Here is a 21,549-nt window from a genome sequence, read left to right as displayed (position 1 = left end):
TTAGCTAATTGTCATTAGTTAGCTAGTTATCCCACATTTCTTACCTTAGTGTCATTAGTTAGCTAACAAACCCATGGCTTTAGCTAAGTGGCATTATTAAGCTAGTTATCCTAGAGCTCTTGGGCTAAGTGTCATTAGTTAGCTAGTTATCCTAGAGTCCTTCAGTTAAGTGTCATTAGTAAGCTGGTTATCCTAAAGCACTTTAGCTAAGTGCCATTAGTTAGCTAGTTATCCTAGAGCTCTTTAGCTAAGTGTCATTAGTTAGCTTAGGATGTACATGTGCCACACTTCATAGAGCAACACAGAACAAATAACATAATAATATTTATTTTCAAAGCCAAAGAAATCCAGTCTCCATGGAAAAATAAGTTTTCATTCAGCACATAATGTAGATGTAGGTCTACCCACACTAGGTTTCAATTAAAGGTCATGGATTAACTGCATTTAAAAATTAAGTGATAATACTGTTGGATACATGTGTAGGCTATTTTTTCATGTTCTGCTGTCATAAAACCTTTGAGGACATCATTATTACTTTGCACTGTAACAATGTGCAACAAGTGACAAGTGGACACTTAAACGCTTTACCCTCTGTACATTCCGGTATTTCCATATGCATATTTAAGTAGCCTATTGTGTGTTTATTTATCTGATTCAATATCTGTTATTTTTCTGAACATCATTCACCATCTTATCTAGAATTAATGGCAACGATGTATAAAATGTATGTCAGACACAGTATCAGTCCCACTGCAACTGATACTGGGAATACAGTCTTCCAGTTATTGCCACATCCATAGACACCAGTGACAACTGCCCCCCAAACAACAACAAAGGCAGATGCCAAACAGTGTTGAGCAAGGCAGCTACCTGGACATATCAGTGCCAGTGTCTGTTGCCTCTACGATTCACCTCTGCCACGATCTGAGTTTGCCTCCTCTGGATTTTTCCTCTATATTATCTCGGTAAAATGTCAGGGTAGCTCTCTTATCTTCCACAAGATGTCGCCAAGTGTATATATAATGACAGGAAGTACTCTGTTGTTGCCACTGTGTGTATGTAGCCTGTATGAGTAGTAACCCAGTGAAACTCAAATGTGTAGATAAAAATGTGAAGTTCTGTGTTTTGTGTTTTATGTAATTTTACGTTGTATGTTGTTTTCAGATGTTGTTAGCAGAGCTGTCTTAAGAGTCAAGATGCCACCGAAGAAACCAAAAAGTGCAGGCAAGAAGAAACCAAAGGGTGAGTGCCTGAATAGTACTACTCATGTTAATGTGTGACTCAGGAATATTTCTAACAGAGAAACACAGTATTTAGAAGGTTGAACTGACTGTCATTTTCCCATTCAGGCCAGAAGGCACCGTCACCTCCTCCTATAGAACTGCCTGGTAAGAGAAAATAAACTACTTTTTGCTTCTCATTCATCAGTGAATCACATTTGCTATCACATCGTCATCAAAAAATGTACAATTCCAGCAGATTTTACTGCTTAAATTTAGCAGTCAAAGGTTGACATTTACAATATTCAGATTAGCGATACTTTGCAAAGCCCACTGCATTTTTCTGAGAGTTCAGCTCACTTTCACAAGTAGAAGTGTAACAAGCATGGCAGAAACTGAAAATCAGCGAGCTATCTGAGGTGTCAGAAAGACTATGAGCAATATTCTGATGTGATCACGAGTGTCCAGTTACGTCGCCTCTGGGCAGGCTGCTTAGCTGTATGTGCCCCATTGTCAAAGTTTGGTTTACGTTCTACATACCAAGCCTGAAAACATGCTTTTGTTCAAAGGCAGGACACCAGTGTGTAGTGTATCCTTTCACTAAAGATTAGGTCATCAACTCTAGTGGATGTTTAACAATAAAGGTTGTAACATTCCTTAGGTTTAAAGTGACTCAATCTATTTCCTCCAGTTTCATACTAGCACGTGCAGGTATGTTTTACCGGTTTGACCTCCTTAAATGAACACATCCTGAATATTTTTATTTATTTACTCTAACCCCAGCCTAACCCTGGTCCTACACTTAACATGAAACAACGTTTTAACCCCAAAATGTAATCTTGTAGGAGGTTGGACTCCATCATGTAATAACATGGTGGCCTACTAACACAGATATAAATGATATGACTAATATTCTTTATTTCCTCACTAGTATCAGAAGAGACGAACCCGAGTTAAGATATACTGTTATTATATTATTTTGACTTGCAATCAAGAAGATTCTTGGCTCGCTTTGGGTGAATTATGTGAGGGTAACGAGGGCTGACAAATTTAAACCAACCAACCAACCAATGCAGTTAATTGCATTGCTCATGGGTTATGGAACTTAGCACCTCACCGTCTCTTTGATTTCCAAGCAAATACTTCCCATGAATACAAATGCCACGGTTGACACATGCCTGTGTGAAATGAGGGGTGTGAGTTTTTTTCCACTACAATGATTTGGTTCGAGGCCTAAGTGGTGTGAGTGGAGGAGGTTGACACACCCAGCTGGGGAAGTGGTTACTTAAGCTGTACTCGTGCATTCCCAGCGTCTCCTCAGCAACCCTTGTGGAAGGACTTTGAAGAGTGAGACCACAAGCAGGAGGAAAACTATCATTATGCAGAGCCCTGTTTACCGTAGTGTGCCCTGGACTGAGCCTGAACTTAGATAAAGAGGAGGTCACAGAGATATCCTATGCGGAAAGACTTTGTCGAGGTGATGGTGCTGTGCTGTTGTTTTATATAGTTCTGGTTTATGTCTGTAATTGAGCAGTTTATGTTATGGATTTATGCATCATCGATCTGTGTTTCACCTGCCTTAGTCATAATAAAACAACAGTATATCACCCCCCGCCTTCAGGCTTTGGGAACTTGTGTGCAGGCTGTTCACAGGGATTTAATTTCATCCAGAGGTACATGTGGGGTGTTCCCCCCTGCAGAGACAGGCAGGTGTAGGATTAGAGACGTTTGATCAGAAAATAAACTGTGGTACAATCCATAGGTAAATGGTGACTGTAAACTCAGGAGTTTATATGTGTTTACATTACTCTGTCTGTCTGTTAGCAGGATTACACAAAAAGTACTGATTCGATTTTCTTGAAACATGGTGGAAGGGTTGCTTATGGGCCAAGGAAGAGCCCATTAACTTTTGAAACCTAATGATCTGGAAGTTTCTGATCTCAATACATGTATTTACATGTCGATAAAGTTCTCTCTTAGTGTCCTTATAGTTACCATCATTATACATCAAATCTTTATCTTGACATTGACTTTGATGGTGGAATCTTCTTCCATGTAGCCTCATCTGTATTTGTCAGTCGTTGCTCTATCTATTCATGGCTAAGCTTCACTGGAGTGTCCTTGCTTGTTTGCTTTGGCCTGATACCTTCACACAATAGAAAAAAATCTTGAATTCATTTATTTAATATTAAGTTTTTAAGCTGCGTACAATTTGGCCTTCCTGATTGAACTGGTAGGGGCTGTAATGCCTTAAAAAGTGTGCTCAGGAAATTTGAGGTTTGAATCCATCTAGCCGATTTTAACGTGGATCTGTCCTCCATATTGATTGTTAACCTTGTTAATCATCCAGATCACCCTGAGGAAATCTTCCCTGTGGTCCTGACATCGGTGACTCAGGAGCTCTTTGCTTGCATCGCAGATGAGGACGTAACAAGCGAGAGTCCTTACAAGCTGCTGAAAAAGGCCGACATCATAGAGGACATGAAGACAAGAGCTGCAGTATCTGATTTCAGCCCTGCGAAGCAGAAAGTGCTGGTGAGGCTGAACCATTCTTATGGAGATCATCAGTCAATACCCACAAGACACTGTGATGATACGCAGGCCCACAGTTAAAGGCTGTGGGAACAGACAGTGACCAGTTTAACCTAATTTCCCCTCATTGTTTGATCTAGAATAAATCCAACATTCTTACTTCTAAGCATTGATGCTCTTACTATTAAACTACATGACTTTGATAAGGCCACAGAACGTCCTGAGGGTGTGTGAAGTCTTCTCAATGTTTACTTTCTTATTTGGGTCACCACCTTCAGTTTTAGTGACATCTCCCTCATTCGCTAATCTGATCAAACGGTAATTGGTGACAGTTTCCTTGTTGTTGTCAGAATGAATCCAAATAATCAAAACAGCTAAACGATGGGGAATTAAAAAATAATTTATCTGATGTGAGTCTGACCCTACTTCCTCTCTGCTGTCGACAGGACTACCCAGAAGATGAGATCTTGCTGGTTTTTGACAGAGACTTCGTTTATGGCACGTGCTTCTACCTGGTTGTGACACTAGAAGCTAAGGAACTCCTCATCACTGTAAGAAGTGGTAATTTTGGTTTTAGCAACAAGGTTCACGTTTGTTGTTCCCTTTTTTAATCTTCTTTACACCCTCTTCAGTACTTGGTTTAAAGTGATATCTATTATTCCCTTTCCTTTTATATCAGAGCTATTTATACAGTTTCATCTTTTATCTCTAAGTAATGGCTGGTATCAGAGATCAGAGATTTGGATTGACCATTTGATTTGCTAGCTGATATATTGTCAGTGTCTGATGAGACTAAAAGTTTAGTTTCCTGTACTTGCTCTGAGTTATTTCTAATTTAATGTTATTCTCTCTGCTTTGTTAAGCCCCCACAGCCTGAAGAGGAACCAGTAGAGATTGAACGTGAAGTCAGTAAAACCCCAGAGCTGAAGGAATGGATATCACTTGGCAGTGAGGTGGAAATAGAAAATGAATCCGTCAGAGAGACCAGAGAAAAGGTACTGCAGTATATTTAAAAAAAATAAAACATTAAATATGTAGCGTATGAAATCGTATAATTTCACTCTGTATAATCTGTTTCCTTTATGTCTTCAGCTGGGCTTCATGCTCAGAGTGCAGAGAAAGGCTCGAGCACCAGTCTGTTTTTCCGACCGCAACGCATCAGATGATAAGCACGGCAACCTGGGGTGTCCTTCGTATGAAGACAGCAGATTCAGCATCAAGTGGATACAGAGAGACTGTGGGATACAGGCTGCTCCCACCGTGCAGAGCAGCAGTGCCCAGACACAGTGGTAGGCCTGCAAATCACAAATCATTGTATGGATTTGTTCTACAAGGAGAAAAAAAAGCAATTACAAGTTTCTGCCAACATCTGCTTATTGTTTCAATGCACTGGGAAAATGAAATGTTAACATTAAGGGAAACTATTGGTCTGCAATTCATTTGTCCGTGCCTTCTACCTAAATTGTGCCTGTTATTTGGCCTTAATTTATCGATGCATTCACCACATACCTACATTCTCTCTAGTTAATAGGAAATGCCTCAAAACAAATGTATTTGTGTTGAGCACCTTATGTCCATTTTACAGGAAGTGTCGGAAGAATATGTGCTCCCAGTACAAGCCGAGAGAGTTCAGTGAAGAAGAAAAAGACAATATCCTCCAAAGTGAGAGAATGAAGGAGTTTTGCAACTCAGTGGTTCTCAGGTAAGTCGTTCACTGAAAGTTAAAACTCATACAATTCTACATCAGTCATAGGTTAATCAAATCCATTCAATATTACCACTTTATGGACATAATATTCACAAAGACTATCATTGAGCTCCTTACAGGGTTTCGTTGGAGTATTGAATGTTCTAAAATTCAATAATCTGAATAAGTATTAGGTTCAAGGTCTTAAGTACATTTATATAGGTCTTAATTATATTAACGCAGTTCTTTTTTAACGATATAGATATTATTTTGCTGTAATAAAACTACAAACTAGACCAATATGGAACTGATATCTGGCTTGACTGTAGGAAAGACTATGGAATACCTGCTGTGTCTCTCTGTAGTCTCAGAGATAACATACCATATAACATGTCAAGATTTATTTTGTACTAGCTACTTATCTTCAATTATGGGGGGGGAAATAATTCTTGCACTCAAATAATCTTTCATATCTGTAATTCTTGACATAGGTCTTCATTTGTTTGAATTATGGTCTTAAAACAGTCTTAAGTTTATCTTGTTGAAACCTGCACAAACCCTGTATTTAAACAATTAAACTGTAGAGTTGTAGTTCCTCCAGGCTCTTGATACTTACTGTTCTCAGTCTCTCTCCTACTCAATCATATTTATGTTGTGGTCTCTCTTACCTTGTGTCCAGGTTAGAGATACATCATAATCATGAGTGGAAGCCATTTGCACTGCAGCTACGGAGAAACATGGTTAATTAAAAAAAAAGTTGTGTCACCTAAAATCATTTTTTGTTTGCTTTGCAGGATGTTAGTAGCCCTTCAGCAGGAAGAGATTATGAATGTGTTCCATGATGACTGGAAGGCTCTGGGGACCAGCCCTGAAGACGGTGACTGCTCTGGGAAGGATTGTGCAGAGTTGATGCTTTATCAGTCCTTCACGGACCAGAAGTACTCAAAGGACAGAAAAATCAGCTGCATCAACTGGCACCCGACTATCTATGGTAAATCCACAAATCAAGTAATAATACAAATAAAATGGATTTGGTTGGATTGTACCGATCATTTTACGAAGATCAAATCACATTGATGAATGTCCAAGTGTACAATTTTCCGACTCATGACAGAAGGAGTAATTGTATCAGGGGCACCTTTATCCCATGGTTGTGCTATGGTCATTAGTTCAATTATTTTCAATGCCGGAACAATTGAGTTTGATAGCAATACCATGCAGAGCCTTTGTTTTGCGCATGAGATGTCTGTAATAACATTAGGTTTGGAAATATCTACAAGGCGATTCTACAGACATCCATCAATGACATTCATTGAAGTGGTACAAATTTAACTCCTCTACTTTTGGAAAGTATTATTGGTCCTTACTACCCCTTTGTAATGTTGCCCAGCTGTCATTACTCATACAGCATTCTTCATATTTTATTTAAAAAAGGCATGAAAGTTGATCCAGCAATTCTTAATTCAGTTAAGTTAAAAAGCCTACCATGTTTGTTTTTTCTGTCTCTCTGATTCTCTGTATGCTGTGTTGTTTGATGTGGTAGGTGTGATAGCTGTGGCGTTTACAGAGAAAAAGGAGCAGCGGCCTAAAGAGTTGACTTCGCCTGATGTCAGACCTTCTCACATTGTCTTCTTTTGCTTCTCTAATCCCTATGAACCCCAGGTATAGAATATCCATCGGTAAACACCCATATACATGAAAGCCATGAGCCCCATCCACACTTTTTTTTTAATAAGAAATATCTGGAAGGATTTGCTGTGTGTCGTCATTCAAGACCTTTATTTGCTTTAGGGAAATTTGAGAGGCCCCATTGATTTGACCAAGGCACTAAATCAATAGAACTGATCTGCTAAATCACTCAAAAGTAATATGAGTTCTGCATGACGTATGCCTTCACTGGTGCATGTGTCATACTCTGGTTTCACCGTCTGCTGGAGCGGTGATCTGAATTGCAGATGATCCCATGTAGAGGAAACTAGATATGATGTATTACTGAAATAAATGTATTTTATCGTCTTACTGAGTAAAGTGCTGCTGTCTGGTTATGCAGCTAATTTTAACTCAAGCTGATTTAAACATCAGGCTAAATAAAATACTGTAATACCATCCTCTCCCTCATGGGTCTCTTTCCCCTTATGTCTGGTGAAATGGAATCTCCTGTATGCACTTGGTCGGTGGGTAAAAGCTTAACTTTGAATGGAGAGTCTAGAATAAATAAATAGTCAGCATGGCCAGCACCCAATATGGAAATGTGTGCTTTGATATATTATATTACTGCCCTTTGTATGTGGTTTTTATGTGTGGTTTTTTTTTGTGTGGTTTTTTCGCAGTTGCTGCTGGAGTGCCCAGATGACATTTACTCCTTTCAGTTCTGCCCCTCGGATTCAAATATTATTGTTGGCGGCTGCAGGAATGGCCAGGTGCACACTCTCACTCTGCTCTGCATCTCAGCTGTCTTACTTTTCAGCCATGAAGTTGTTTTTGTAGCTCATTGTCTCTGGCACTTTTCTTTTAAGATTTATCAAAAAAGGCCAGTGTTCCCAATTAATTATCTTGACTGTGGTGGCCCACTGTATTTTAAATTTGTCCCGCCACAGTTTCTCAATGAACTAAAAACATGGACACTTCTTATAATATGTCTAGGTTAGTGTTTCGCTTCATCAATTCCTTGTAGAGCTGAGTGCAGAGCTATTTTGCTATACACTGTAGTTTTCTGTCATTTACACCAAATCGTTTCCCCCCTTTTGTTTCTATTTTTATCAGACATATTATCAGACAAGTCTCAGATTTCAGCTCTCAGTAAATATTAATATTTGATGTCTTTGTCTCAGGTTGTATTATGGGACATTTCTGGTCACGTCACGCACTTACAGAGAGCACAGTCAAGTGGGAAAAAGGTCTCCGCCAACACTGACACCTTCGTAAGTACCCATATCCTGCCTTCAATGTGCTCAATGTTGATACCATAATACATGGTGTTCTTTATCTGTGTTGGTGTATTACATGTGGCATCAGGTACCATAACTCTTTAGCAAGCGAAGATGTCAGCTCGGTTTATCCAAGTGTGGGTCCTCGGTGAATCAAAGCTTGCATCTAATTCGCCGTAAAGACAGGCCGCGTTCCTCGGTGGTGCTGCATGACAGAGTGAGATGATGATACGTTGACTTCTAAGTTCTGTCCTCATCCTCACCCTTTCATTAGCTGGGAATGCCGTGGCCCGATGCTCCTTTTCAAGCCAGCCTCAGCTGTCAAAACGAGTTCCACAAACACACTAATGCCAAGAGTGAATCTCAAAGCAGCAAGTTTTTATCATTATATGACCACAGTGCCGAATAGGAGCCGCCTATCAGGCTGCTTACAAACAGATCAGCCAGAGTTAAGGGAGATGACAGAATAAAAAGAGTAGTGATATAGACGAATAAAGAAAAAGTTTGGGAAGAGAGAGGTAATGATATATGACAATAGATTTAGGTTAAACCAACAACACAGCAATTACATTCAACCTACCGTAGCCTGTGGAGACACTGAGACACTAGATATTAAAAATGCTTTTGTCCCTTAAAGCCTGACCTCCACTGACAACTTCCACCTGACTGCCATATTTAAATAGACACATATGCCCCCATCATCCAGCCCCTATTTGCTTTGTGTGTTTTTATTGCCTCTACACTGGAACAGCTGTCTCCATCCCTTCTCCTCACTTCGTCCTTCTCTTTCTGCTTTCCACTCCTCCGCCCTCCGTTCCTCGCCCTGTTCCCTTTGTCCCTGTTTGCTCTTCATTCCCCAGAGTCAACAGCATCAGCGCAGGCTCACATACTCCAGCTGTTACACAAGCCCTCCATCTACTATAGTTTGTCCCCGTGGAAGATAATACACAAGCAAATCAGATCACTGCCCTCCCCGGTGTTTGCAGTGTAAACAGTGGCAGTTGTATCAGCTAAAAGGCTTTGAGTGCTGTGAAAGCTGCGCTGCACCAGCACCTGTTGCAAGCTTATCAGATAAAAGAAGAATTAAAATCCTCCTGTAAAGATTTGTGTTCGGTTCACACTGTGGTAAATAATAAATCCAACCACAGGTGTAGTCTTCCACTCAGCCACACTTGTGCGTTCAGGTTTTTGCAAGAGTAGATGTTGTGAACCAGTTATTTCAGTCACATTAACCTGCACACACACATATCAGTCCCCTGAATGTGCCAGAAATCCATGAAATCGGACCATAATCCATCCTTCCACCAAGTTTTGTGGAAATCCATTCAGTGTTGTTTGTGTGATCGTGCTGACAACAAACCAAATAAGAAACAAACAAACAGACAGACAGACGTGGAAAAAATAACTCTGCCATATAAAAGCACAGAAACATGACATTAAGGTTGAGGTGCAGACGTTTAGAGTTGTGTAAGTGTTGGGCTGCTTTACGTTTTTGTCAGGGTTCGTATCCAGTATTTAAACTATGTGCCATAATGTGCTATATATACTGCCGCCTTCATAAAGCAGTAGCAGTCTAACGATGCAGTGAAATCTGTAAAAGTATCTTTAAATATCCTGTATTTTCCAACTAATTTTGTGGAAACGTGAGTGAATCCACAGGACTACACACAAACTAGAATGATTTGTCGGCGTGGACCCATTTTCCTTAACCTTATGCGATAGGACGCCTTTTTTATTTGTGACGTTTTCACAGATTTTACAGAATTTACCCAAGTGATCTATTGTTATGCTGCAGGTCCCTTTTAGGATGTCATCTGTGCACCTTTAAGTCTTTGTGTTTAAATTGAACTGTCACTGTACAATACATGCCATGCCCTTTGTGTCTGACCTCCCACCAGGAACTCGACGACAACAAAGAGAGTAAGACTCCTGTCGTGCGCCTCTGTGCAGTGTCTGCTGTGGAGAGCAGCCACAAAGCACCAATCACTGATGTGCAGTGGCTGCCACCAACGTTTGAGGTACCAAAGGGGGGGAGGGGTTCGGGGGAATCAACATGTATTATTATTTAAAAGTTCACACTAGGAGTACAACCGACAGGTATGATAACCTTCCACAGGATGATTCAGCTTTTCATTTGACCTCGTAACCACACGGCCGCACTTTTATACCAAATCATTCTTTCACGTTTTCTTGATCTCGAGACCTCTTTTATCAAATCCAAAGTAAACACAGTGACATAGTTTCCAACTGAAGAGAAGCAGCTGGGGTAGACTTGAATCAATACGAAAACTTTTAACACTTAGAGGCTCCGGTCTCTTGTCATATTTACTTCTCTAATGGACTTTTTATCTGACTCCATTTAAAAGCCACTTGAATTTAAAGGCTCTGACTGCCAGAGTTAGGAAAATAGGAATTATAATATTCAACAGGAGGTGACATTGGCAAGTTGGGTTACACTGTCAGAGAGAACAAAAGTAATAATGAAGATTATACAGAACAGAAAATGAATTCCACTTCTCCATTGCCAGTCAATTTTTACTGTTTCTTAATCTGCAGTTATAATAATTGCATGCAAGCTTTTGTTTCAAAATAGTGGCCCAGAACAAAAATCCACTCCTTTAATGTTTTGTACATAATAACCATAAAAATATACTACCCCGAAGTGACATTCTTCAACAAGGAGAATATGCAGAAGTGTGTGAAAATACAAGTGTGTAAAGTAAAACTAGCAGCCATACAAATAATCCTAATAATGAACTATGGCCTGACTCAATCTTCAGAGTGTTTCTAAAATCTTCCTCATGAAACAATGAATACGTTACGACTTCCTATCGGAGGCCTGTCCCTCGTCTCATCGGACAACTGTATGATAAATCATGTCAACCACTGGCACTCGTCTGGATAAGTTAAATAAGGCAATCATCAGAGTGCCCCCAGGGGAACATTAACCTCCCATACATCTTCACAGGAGCCTTGCTTACCACTCTGAGCTCCTGACATTTCTGAGCCTGACACAGACATTTGTTGATTTTGTAACTCTCTGTGTGATTAGGTGACCAGGATGGGGATACCAGTGGAGAACAAGTATAAAACCTCCGTTCAGGTCGTCACCTGCTCTCCTGACTGGTAGGTTATATACAGAAAAACACTCAATTCAGATGTTAAATGTTGGAAATGGTGTCAGATTGTAGCCCAAATAGTTCCGGTTTGCCTGTTTGTTTGTGTCTATGTTTTGTTGTTTGTGAGAATGTGTTGTAGTAGCTAATGGTTTTAGAAATACAAAGACCGGGGACTGATTTTTAATCCACACAACCAATCAGTTAAACTTAATTTGTATAGATCATTGAATTAAAATCGATTTTCAACACTAAAATAACAAAGAAATAGTTTTTAATAACTTTAATTTAATATACACTCACTGTAGCTCCCAGAAATAATGTCACTGCCTTTGTTTTTACTGGTGTTTTTGCTAGTGTAGTGTACATTTCTTCCACTTGGGGGCAGTGATGGCAGATGTACTCAGGTACACAAACAAATAAAAGTAGCAATACCTCAGTGGAGAAATACTCTGAAGTAAAAGTCATATATTCAAAGCTTTCCTTGAGTAAAAGTACAAAAACAAGTCTGGGCGTTGTGTTTAAAGAAATGTATTAAAGATACTACTTAGTGTATGTGTGACCATCACTGTAAATGAGAATGATGCAGCTTGTTATCAGAACATGACAAGGCCCACAATTCTCCATCAGTTTCAGAGAGAAATTAATTAATTCGTTAAAGCTTATGCTGAATTTTAGATTTAATGTTAATATTAATTCCAGTGTAAAGCTACATGTGTGTGTCTCTCTGTTTCTGTGAAGCTCTATAATGTTCTGGGACGTGCGACTTCCAAAACTGTTGAACCAGCCAGCGTCAGTCAGGAAGCAGTCTCCGGATCAGAAGGCCGAGATGACTCCCTTCAGTGTCCCTGACACTTTCAAACACCTGGACCGCACATGGAAACCACTATGCAGGGTACTGCAGGGTTCAGGGGTGCAATATCAAACTCAATGTTTACTATAGGTGATATGCATAGTACGTTATAATGAAGGAGTTTGAGCAGTGATATTGTGCATTTTAAGGGAAGCAGAGCAGTCTTCCTAATATTCATCCATTTTTATTATTTTTAATATTTGATTTCATTTAGTACAATCCTAGCTGATGAGATGTAGAAATTTAGAAACATTTTGCTGCCTTTTTCTGTGTAAAATGTTCTGAAATGGTTATAAAATGTTGTTTGTCGTTCAAATTTAAACAAAAAGTATGATTGTTGAGCTGCTATACTGCTTTTAATGTGATGCTATACACGTAGGTGTACTGTATATACTTTTTACCCCCAACTCTGACAGACCTCCAGTGTCTCTGTAACCATAACACAACACTTAGTGTCTGTAAGTTCTTCAGTTGTTGAAAGTTATCTTCTCCTTTTTAATGTTTCAGGTTTTGCTGCCAAATATCAAGACCAGCGGAGAATACGCTCCTTTGAAATTCAACTTCCAAAACTACACCTGCAATGAAAACACAGACAGAATCCCAGGTGAGGGATTAAATTCACCCTTGAGGCTGTCTGGCTTCATTTGATTCTGTCGCTCGCACCATCTCTCTCCATGAGCATTTTTCATTTATAATCATTTGTACAGTAAGATGTAGCCCTATAATAAATTCACACAGACTTGTAGTCACTTCTTGAAAGCAATAGACGGTTTGATCTTTCCCAGACCACTTTCACACGTTCAAAATATAAAACTCAAAACTTCAAACACTCAGACAGATCCAATATAAACAGAATAACTGAGTTTTCATTTGAACTCTTCGAACGATCCAGATAAATTGTGTTATATCTAGATTCAGAATCTTTGTGTTAAAAGCTGATGCAACAAGATAACTAACATTAGAAACAGAACTCTCTCCTGTCCGATAGAAAGTGTGCATGACTACAAGTCTATTTGTGGGGGACTTGGCTTCTTTAACTCTGCCTCGGATGGTTGAGCCCAGTGATCAGTGGAGCAGGCTGGACTTGGCCCCCGGGTGTTCTCTTTCTCTGTCTGTTTCCCTCCTCTTTACTCCAGTTTCATAGCACTTTATTAAGTGATACTTTCAAAACAAGGCGCTCACAGTTGCGGAGCATTATCCCTGCCGACTGTCAGCTCTTTGCAATATGCTGCTCAGGCTCCTCGGGGGCCAGAAGATGATCGTGTGTGTCCTGGCTGGTCAAGAAGAGACCTGTCTTTGTCTGGCTGAAGGTCTGTCTCCATAAACACAGCTTTGGTGGCTGGTGGTTACAGAATTAATATGCTCACTAACTGAGCCAATAAATCTGCGTTGATTTTTTTTCAAGCAGCCCTCAGGCAGTCTGTTATTAAGGTTTTAATGAATCCCTGTGTGATTAATACTACGCTGCTACTTAAGATACTTGACTAATGTTGATTGATAATATGCCGTTTGCTTTTAAGCTCTATACTCAGCTTTTTGTTCTGGGCTCTTTGCCATTTCTTGATGCTGGAGTAACATCCACTTACAGTAGTAGCCACTGTAAGGACAGATCCACCCTTCCCCTGCAACAGCACCACATGGTTTTACAGAACAAGGTTTTGCAAGCAGCTCCTCGTGGGGATTTAACAACATTTGAGCTGCAGTGTGCTAAAAGTGAAATATACCTACTATTATAACCAACACTTATCATTGTGAGTTATAAGCCAAGCTTGGATTGCCCTCTCTCTATGTGAGGCGAGAAACACACTGTGTTTTATTTATATATGAGGCCCTTATCTCATCCAGCACTGCAGGCGACAACTGTTTTTAGTGAGCTCGGTAAATCTCGGTCATTTTTCTCATCATGCACCTGCCGCATGAATAACAGTCTGCAGCTCATTTCAAGGGCTCTTAGGGCAATTCGAATTTTTTATATTGTACCTCCAGCTCATCTTGTTTTAGTTAATTCATTTGTTATAATTGATCCCTTGGGTTTGAATCAATGTATTGTATGTATATCTAAGGCTTTTACTATTGCTCTTGCTTTGGCTAAAACTGGGAGCACGTCACATCCGTGCCGAGCCCAACTGTTCTTCCAATTCGTTGCAACAAATGTTTTTTAATCGTCATGAGTGTTTCTGACTGGTTCTGTAGCTGTGTCGTCTGTCTCATATCTTTGAAAGAATCTTAACTGGGGGGGAAAGTGAATTTGGAGGATGTGTGACTGGGTAATGTGATCCGACCTTCCAGAGCTAATCTAGCAGAGTGAGGCTGAGACTCGACTGGGAGTGTCCCCTTGATAAGGGAGTGTGTGAACGGACAGTCTTGCACTGTCCCTGACAGACAGTTGGGCTTTTGTGATGGAAAAGGAATCCTCCATCTCCACGAGCGCTGCCTATCTCACCCCTCCCCTTACTGCCCCCCCCCCCTTTCTTGCCACAACTCCCACCTCCACCTTTTACTTCTTTCTTTCCGATTACCTTTGCGTCCCCTCTTACCAACCCATTCAGCTCCCCCCTGCGCCTCCCTGCTCCCCTCCTTCTGTGGCCTTGCTCATGGTCAGATTACAGAACATGCTGCTTCTGTTCAGTTACTCCCTTTAAATAAATAGAGTTTTTTTATTTGTTCTGTGATATGTCACTTGTGTTTTTTATCTGGTTCTTCTCTCATTATTGTATTTTCTTTTGGTTCAAAGCATATTTTGGATGTTTTGCTTTGCTCACAAGAACCAAAATAGCTGCAGGAAAATCAGGAATGAGCCATTTAACCATTGAAAAACACAGATGTTCTGTGGTTTTGTGCAAATTTTAAATTACCTCTGTACATGGGAAATGATTTCAGAAGGTTTTTCTACAGCGTATTATCAGTTTCTAACTAATGACGAGCATGTTTTATGTTGTCGTTGTCCCTGACAGAAGAAGCTGATGAAGATGATGAGAGCTCAGAGATCCCCCGAGACTTCAGCCAGCTCAGACTGCCCTCGGACAAAAATCTCACAACTCTGGAAGATGTCAACACCAAGCTCTATATTGGAACAGAGGTAAACATTCCTATCACAACAAATACTGTACTCCAACCATCTAGGTTTGAACTGCAGGTTAATGTTTCTGTTCATACTTTATTCTAAATAAAGACCGGAGAGACAAAATCTTAAGTCTTTGTTCCATTTAAAAAATATATACTGAAGCTTATTTGAGGCTTTAGAAATCCAAAACAGTTTCATTAAGTGACCATCCTTAAAAGTTAAGTCAAGTTGGATTTGTTTCTGCTCCTTTACTGCAGGAAAACACGATTTAATCTCTTTCATATGGATCTGTAACAGTTTTATTAACCATATTAATTGCACAGCAGTGGAAATAAACTAAAGAGAAGTGTGCGGTTTTATTCCATATCTTCTTATTATATGCAGCATAATTTCTAATTTCTTTTTAATCACCAGGATGGCGAGATTGTTTACATTGACTGGAAACTGGAGAAAGACGAGTCTGGACGGCTGCATAGTGAGTGTTCTCTGTTTATAGGAACCTTACTAGTGTTTTATTGACTGTTGACTCTTTTTTATAAAGCAGAAAATATCAGAACAGCATGCACATCCAGTAAAAAGATCTCACAGAACATTTGAAAAAAGATGTGTATACCTAAAGCTCATGTCATAGGAATCGTATTTGTCATATCGACCTTTCGAGCACAAGGCTCTTCTTCAGACTGATTCTGTAACGTGAGCTTCTAGATGTGTGGATTTGCTTCTTTTTTTCAAACATTTCATAAAGCAGGAACAGGAGGCAGAGGATTAATATCTTATTTCATTCCCCTTTAACGGCAAATAAAACACAAATGTTCTCTTCCTGCATCTGTCTCCTCTCCCCAAGGTACCAAGCCCCTCAACTGTTTCAGCGTCCATAGCTGGTTGGTAAACACGTTACCTCGGTCGCCCTTCTTCAAAGACGTTATTTTGACTACAGGAGGCTGGAAGTTTGCCATCTGGCAGGAGGGAGTCATGGTAACATTGAGACCTCACATTGATTCAGCTCCAGCAGCAGGAAACACTGCAGCCAATTCAAAGCCTGCCTGTGTAATTGATTGAATTAGAATTAACAGAAAAAAAACACAAAAGGATCAAAGTCTTTCCAGGACTTTTAACATCAGTCCTTCAGTCCATCCTGATATGTCTGATATGTTGCTATTAGCAGACGATGTGCATGTTAAATACACTGACTCCATTTGCCCTCTTTGTAATTCCACAACATCCAGGACGGCCCCATCATCGTGTCCCCAAGCTCCGAGCGGGCGTGCACTGTGGGATGCTGGTCCCTCACCCGACCAGCAGTGTTTTTCATCGGGAAAGACGACGGCAGCATTGAGGTGTGGAACCTGCTGGAAAAGGCCAGTGAGCCTATACAGGTCCACGCACATGTCACCACCGCCAAGATCACCTCCATCACACCCTGGATCGCCTCCCGTGAGTTCTGAGTGCCTCTGCTGCACAACATGAAGCTAAAGGCTCAAACCAAATCAAATCATAATGAATGAACAGGGTATCTGCACGTCCTGGAAAGTCTTTGTATTCAGTTCCTACAATAACTGCCATAGAAAGTATTTGAGTTTTGATACTGTCTCATTTATTAAGGTGTTAATACATCTTAATGTTTATTTACAGAGATATTGAATATTTCCCTCTTGCTTGCAATAGACCAGTACATTAATTATATGTTTTTGTTGCTGGAAAACTTTTTGCTTAAACTTCTTTATGGTAATTTTCTTTGCTGACGGAAACTTTAAAACAAGAAATATTAACTGTTACTCCATGACGCCTCCAAGGTCTGTGCCCTAAAGGCCTATCTATATTTATGTCTATATCTGTATCTGTTTCCAGGTCACGTATCAACACTACAAATTACTATTATATACATTCACTGATAAATAAATGTGATTTGTCAGTAAATTTAAGTAAAATACGGAATTATCTGAGCTATGAAAGGTTTACCAAAGTCTTGAAGTTAATTTAGGGAACCCTTCAGACAATAAATGAAAGTGACTGTAAATGCTTTTGGAACCACGAGTTGAACCCTAAAACACAAACTACCTCTTTCTCTTGCTGCTGCTCCTGTCGGTCTCTGAGTGTTTTATTTTGTATTTTCACAGTCTCAGTGATAAGGTCTTTATTTAGAGATTTCTTTCTGCTTATTTGCTGGTTTGTTTGTTTTTTTAACAGCCAAGCAGCACTTCCTGGCTGTGACTGACGAGCTTGGAGTGATTCATGTTTTTGAAATCCCAAAGAAACTCTGCACTCCCTCCAAGAACGAGGTAAGACCAGCATCTCTCTGTGCTGCTTTACTGCAGAGATATGAAGCTGCTACACATTTAAGGAATTTATGATTTGTGTGTTGCATTCTGAAGAACTGTCGCCATAATGCCTTCACGGTTTACTGTGCGGGGGTGCGGCTAATTACACTCAGAAGGAATTACTAATGTATAATTGAAATAATTATAAATAAGCATTATATTGAAAACAAATGCTTACTTTCGATTCAGTTCAAAGAACATGACACTGCTAACGTGTTTTTTGCCCACAAAACATAAGTTATACGAGTTAACATTAGTATTGAATGTAGGTTTAATAGATACACACCATTTAAAAAATAATTTGCTGTCCAAACCTTTTTCTGTATCTTGACAAGAGCCCCTGAGACATGATCAAACGGTCACTGAACCTCTGCAGAGTAATTGTGATGTATTCATGAGTTTATTTAATGGCTGCATGAACAACACACATCATACATTGAAGTCGCTCACCAGCTCCTGTCTCCTGTGTCTGTGTGCAGAGTTTGAATTTGAAGATATACTTTGAGCTGGAGAAAACAAGGCTGGAAGATTATTTGAGGAGGGAGGCGTTGTGGGAAACGGAGCAGAAGGAGGCTAAAGAGCTCACAAACCAAATGGTGAGTCATGGATTTTTTTATTCTACATAAAAGGTTGTTTTTGTGTGTTTGTTGGTTTGTTTGTCTTTCAGCAGGTTTATGGAAATCTACTGAGCGGATTTCCACTTAAACTTTTGAACCAGTACAATCTATAAACACATGTGCAGGTCCCTCATACAAACTGACACCTTTAGAGCCAGAGGGGTGGGGTTGTTAGTTTGAATCCTCATACTGACTGATGTAAGCTAGACACACTAAAAGCACGATGATCAATATTTGCCTTTAAAATGACCTTGAGTGTGACCTTGTGTCCTCAGCTGCTCTCTAACATCACTCGCAGCCTCTGGTTTTGACGACTTCTGAACGGGCTCAACATTAGGATTCACAAACCTTTCATATCAGTTAAAAGTTTGACCACAGATTCAAAGTTGATCAGGAAAAAGCTGAATTAGGTCGCCCGTCTCTTTCTGGCTCTAATTCTCTGGCCCCTCATATTTAATTCATTTAGATCCTCATTTGATCCTCTGCATCGGGGACAGTAACATCAGTCTGTCTGCTAACTGTAGAGGCTTTTAATGTTCTCCGCTCTCCTCCAAACAAGCACATATTTCCCACTTGTACTGTTTCCTTCACGAGGTTTGTTTCTCCACATGGACGGGGGGGGGGGGGTTATTGAATAAAGAATGAAACATTTGACAAATGGTTCTTTAAGAAATATTTACCTCTGGTGAGGAAGGCAAGGATAGAATAATACTTACACAGTGGGGAAATTTGTTTGTCATTTTTTATATATTGGCTAAGCCTAAATTTAATTTGCCAAAACTTACGATAATTCAGTAGAGTACATCTCCACCAAGGCTCAACAATAAATATCGGTCGCCTAAATATTTCTTTTTGTTAGTAAAATGATCCAATCTGACCCTGATCTGTGACAATAATAGTTTGAATTCTTTCTCGGGCCACATACCATCTTTCCACCAAGTTTCGAGGGAAATCAGTTCTGTAGTTTTTGTGTAATCCTGCTGAAAAATAAACCGTCCAATGATCTTATATGATCAATAACGTTGTAGACCCACAGGATTTTGCATTTCACGTCTTTCCTGCAGCCACAAAGTGATTCAGTAATTCTTCTCTGTCCCATTTATCCACAACAGCCACCGAAGCCCCTGCAGAAGGCCGACGACACACACTTGAAGGAGTACAAGGAATACCTGGTTCTGGAGGAAAGCATCATGAAGGCAGACACACAGGAGGCCTAATATCACATCCGGTCACACACACACACATGCACACATATTGTTAAGACAATGCATTGACATCCATTCATTGTGGACGACCAAAATCTCACCGGTAACCTTAACTAGGACATTGATGTTTTGCCTCATAAGGACCCGACTTTGGTTCCCATGCGATCTATTGGTCCTGACAAGGTCAGTGTTGATACTGGAAAGGGTCCTAAAGAGGCAACAAAAATGAGTACACACACACACACAGAGATACACACACACACACAGATGGCGCAGGCTCGTGAAGACCTTGGGGAGGTTCAGATAAAATTACAAACTGTTGGGAGCTTTGAAATTAGAAAATGAAAAGCAGAGGGACATTCCACAGCATCGCCCTGGTCACCTGATCTGTTATGAGGTCAAGGGTCAACTAATGAACCCGACCAACAGCCTCTGATAAGGTTTCTTTACTGTGATGAAATGTAGCCTGACAATTTTGACCAACTCCTGTTTAGATTTTCTTTCCAACCAGATGTTAACGTGTAATTCTGACAATAAAAAGTTCACGAGAACGATCATTAACTCAGAGGAAAGTTTTCTTCTAAAGCTTGTCGTCGAGCATCAGCCTCTTTCCTGCGCGACCTGTGACGGGACCTGTTGGTGTCGAGTTGAATCCCTCTCGCCTGCAGCTGGCTCCAGGTCAGTTGACATGTGTGAAATATGCAGGGTGCCCCCATGTCGGGAGATTTAGGCCTCAGACCCTCACTCCGCCCCACCCCACCCCACCCCACCCAGCAGGATCCGCTAAGGGGCCGGCCAGAACAATGCAAAGGCAATGGCTTAATTCGCCAGGCCAGATTTACAGCCCCTCCTGCTCAGCACCTGCTCACATTGTTTCCCAGGACTTGGCTTTAATACTTTGAAGAATTGGTGATAAAAAAAATATTTGACTGCAGGCGATCCATCCTGGATACACAGGGGCTGTTTTATTTGCTTGTGAAATCCCCTTGGACTCGGATGAAGAAATCAAATGAGGAGAAATGAGCGTGGTGAAAACCCGTCGTGCCTGTGTGGGTCTTTGGGTTTGTGGCTGTCAATCAAAAAACATTAAAGGAAGTGTGAGTGTCGAGCAGCGGAGCTAAACCTGCAAACGTCTCTGCTTGTGTCTGTGCAGCTGCAGATGACACAAGTGTTTACGTTGCACAGGAGCTTGTGCGATTGCAAAACAATCTTAGCATCCGTCATTACGATAATAACTAACCAATGAGGGTGAAGAACATCCCTGTGTTATGCGTGTGTGAGTGTGTGTTAATGTGTGTGTTGGTTGGTTTGCACAAGGCACATTCCTGAGCCGGCCTGGGAGAAAGTGAGAGGCTCCGCAGAGGAAAACACAGGGCAGCAAAACAGAAGACCCAGAGCGGCTTGAGAAGGGAAGGACTGGAGAGCAAAGGCCCCCTTTGTCACCGGGGCCTTCTCGGTGCCTCAGGGGCCACATGGACGCCTGCCTGCGTGCACACCCTCACACCGGCCCTTTCTTCACCTCCCACCACCCCGTCCGCTCTGTGACAGGACCGTCCGAGTGAATGAGTCATGGCCGGAGTGGAGTTGTCCCCATTTCCCCTTCCAGGCATCAATACCATTTGGATTGCTGTCGTTCACCTCTTCTCTCTGTCCTCTCTCTCTCCCCTCGTTTCATTCGAGCCATCTCGGACTCAGTGTGAAAACCTGGCAATAGACAGCTGCCCCTATATTATGCAGCCCCCCCACACCCCCTAACACTGCTCCCTCCGTCCCTCCAGCCTCTTTTCTGGCAGGATACCGGCTGTCACTTGCGACTATAGGTTTGCCGGACTGCTCTTGACCTGAGGTGGGCCCAGCACTCCGAGTGTCCTTGTTCTATCCCCATGAAGGAGCGAAACTAATGGAGTCCGGAGAGCCGGAGAGCTACACAGTGCAACACACTGCAAAGGAAACAGCATTCTAAAAAACTGGAAAACAGTCTGGGGGAAGCAAATGTTTAATTCAAGAGTC

General features: G+C 40.9%; 1 protein-coding gene across 1 annotated transcript; it reads left to right on the top strand.

The window, feature by feature from the left end:
• The first annotated feature begins 1,085 nt into the window (after window positions 1-1,085).
• dnai3 (dynein axonemal intermediate chain 3) lies at window positions 1,086-19,957 on the top strand. The gene is made up of 22 exons (XM_053431072.1): window positions 1,086-1,242; window positions 1,350-1,388; window positions 3,571-3,755; window positions 4,199-4,303; window positions 4,616-4,747; window positions 4,845-5,041; window positions 5,338-5,454; window positions 6,234-6,430; window positions 6,983-7,101; window positions 7,770-7,859; window positions 8,271-8,360; window positions 10,265-10,384; window positions 11,419-11,492; window positions 12,224-12,377; window positions 12,843-12,939; window positions 15,290-15,414; window positions 15,814-15,874; window positions 16,244-16,374; window positions 16,626-16,833; window positions 17,587-17,678; window positions 18,197-18,313; window positions 19,447-19,957. The coding sequence occupies exons 1-22, from the start codon at window positions 1,152-1,154 to the stop codon at window positions 19,549-19,551; spliced, it is 2,646 nt and encodes an 881-aa protein (XP_053287047.1). The 5' UTR covers window positions 1,086-1,151; the 3' UTR covers window positions 19,552-19,957.
• Window positions 19,958-21,549: the final 1,592 nt, after the last annotated feature.

This window comes from Pleuronectes platessa, chromosome 9 (genome assembly GCF_947347685.1).
Source record: "Pleuronectes platessa chromosome 9, fPlePla1.1, whole genome shotgun sequence".
Classification (NCBI taxonomy): Eukaryota; Metazoa; Chordata; class Actinopteri; order Pleuronectiformes; family Pleuronectidae; genus Pleuronectes; species Pleuronectes platessa.
Note: the sequence above shows the minus strand (reverse complement) of the source record. Positions and strands in the feature narration are given on the sequence as shown.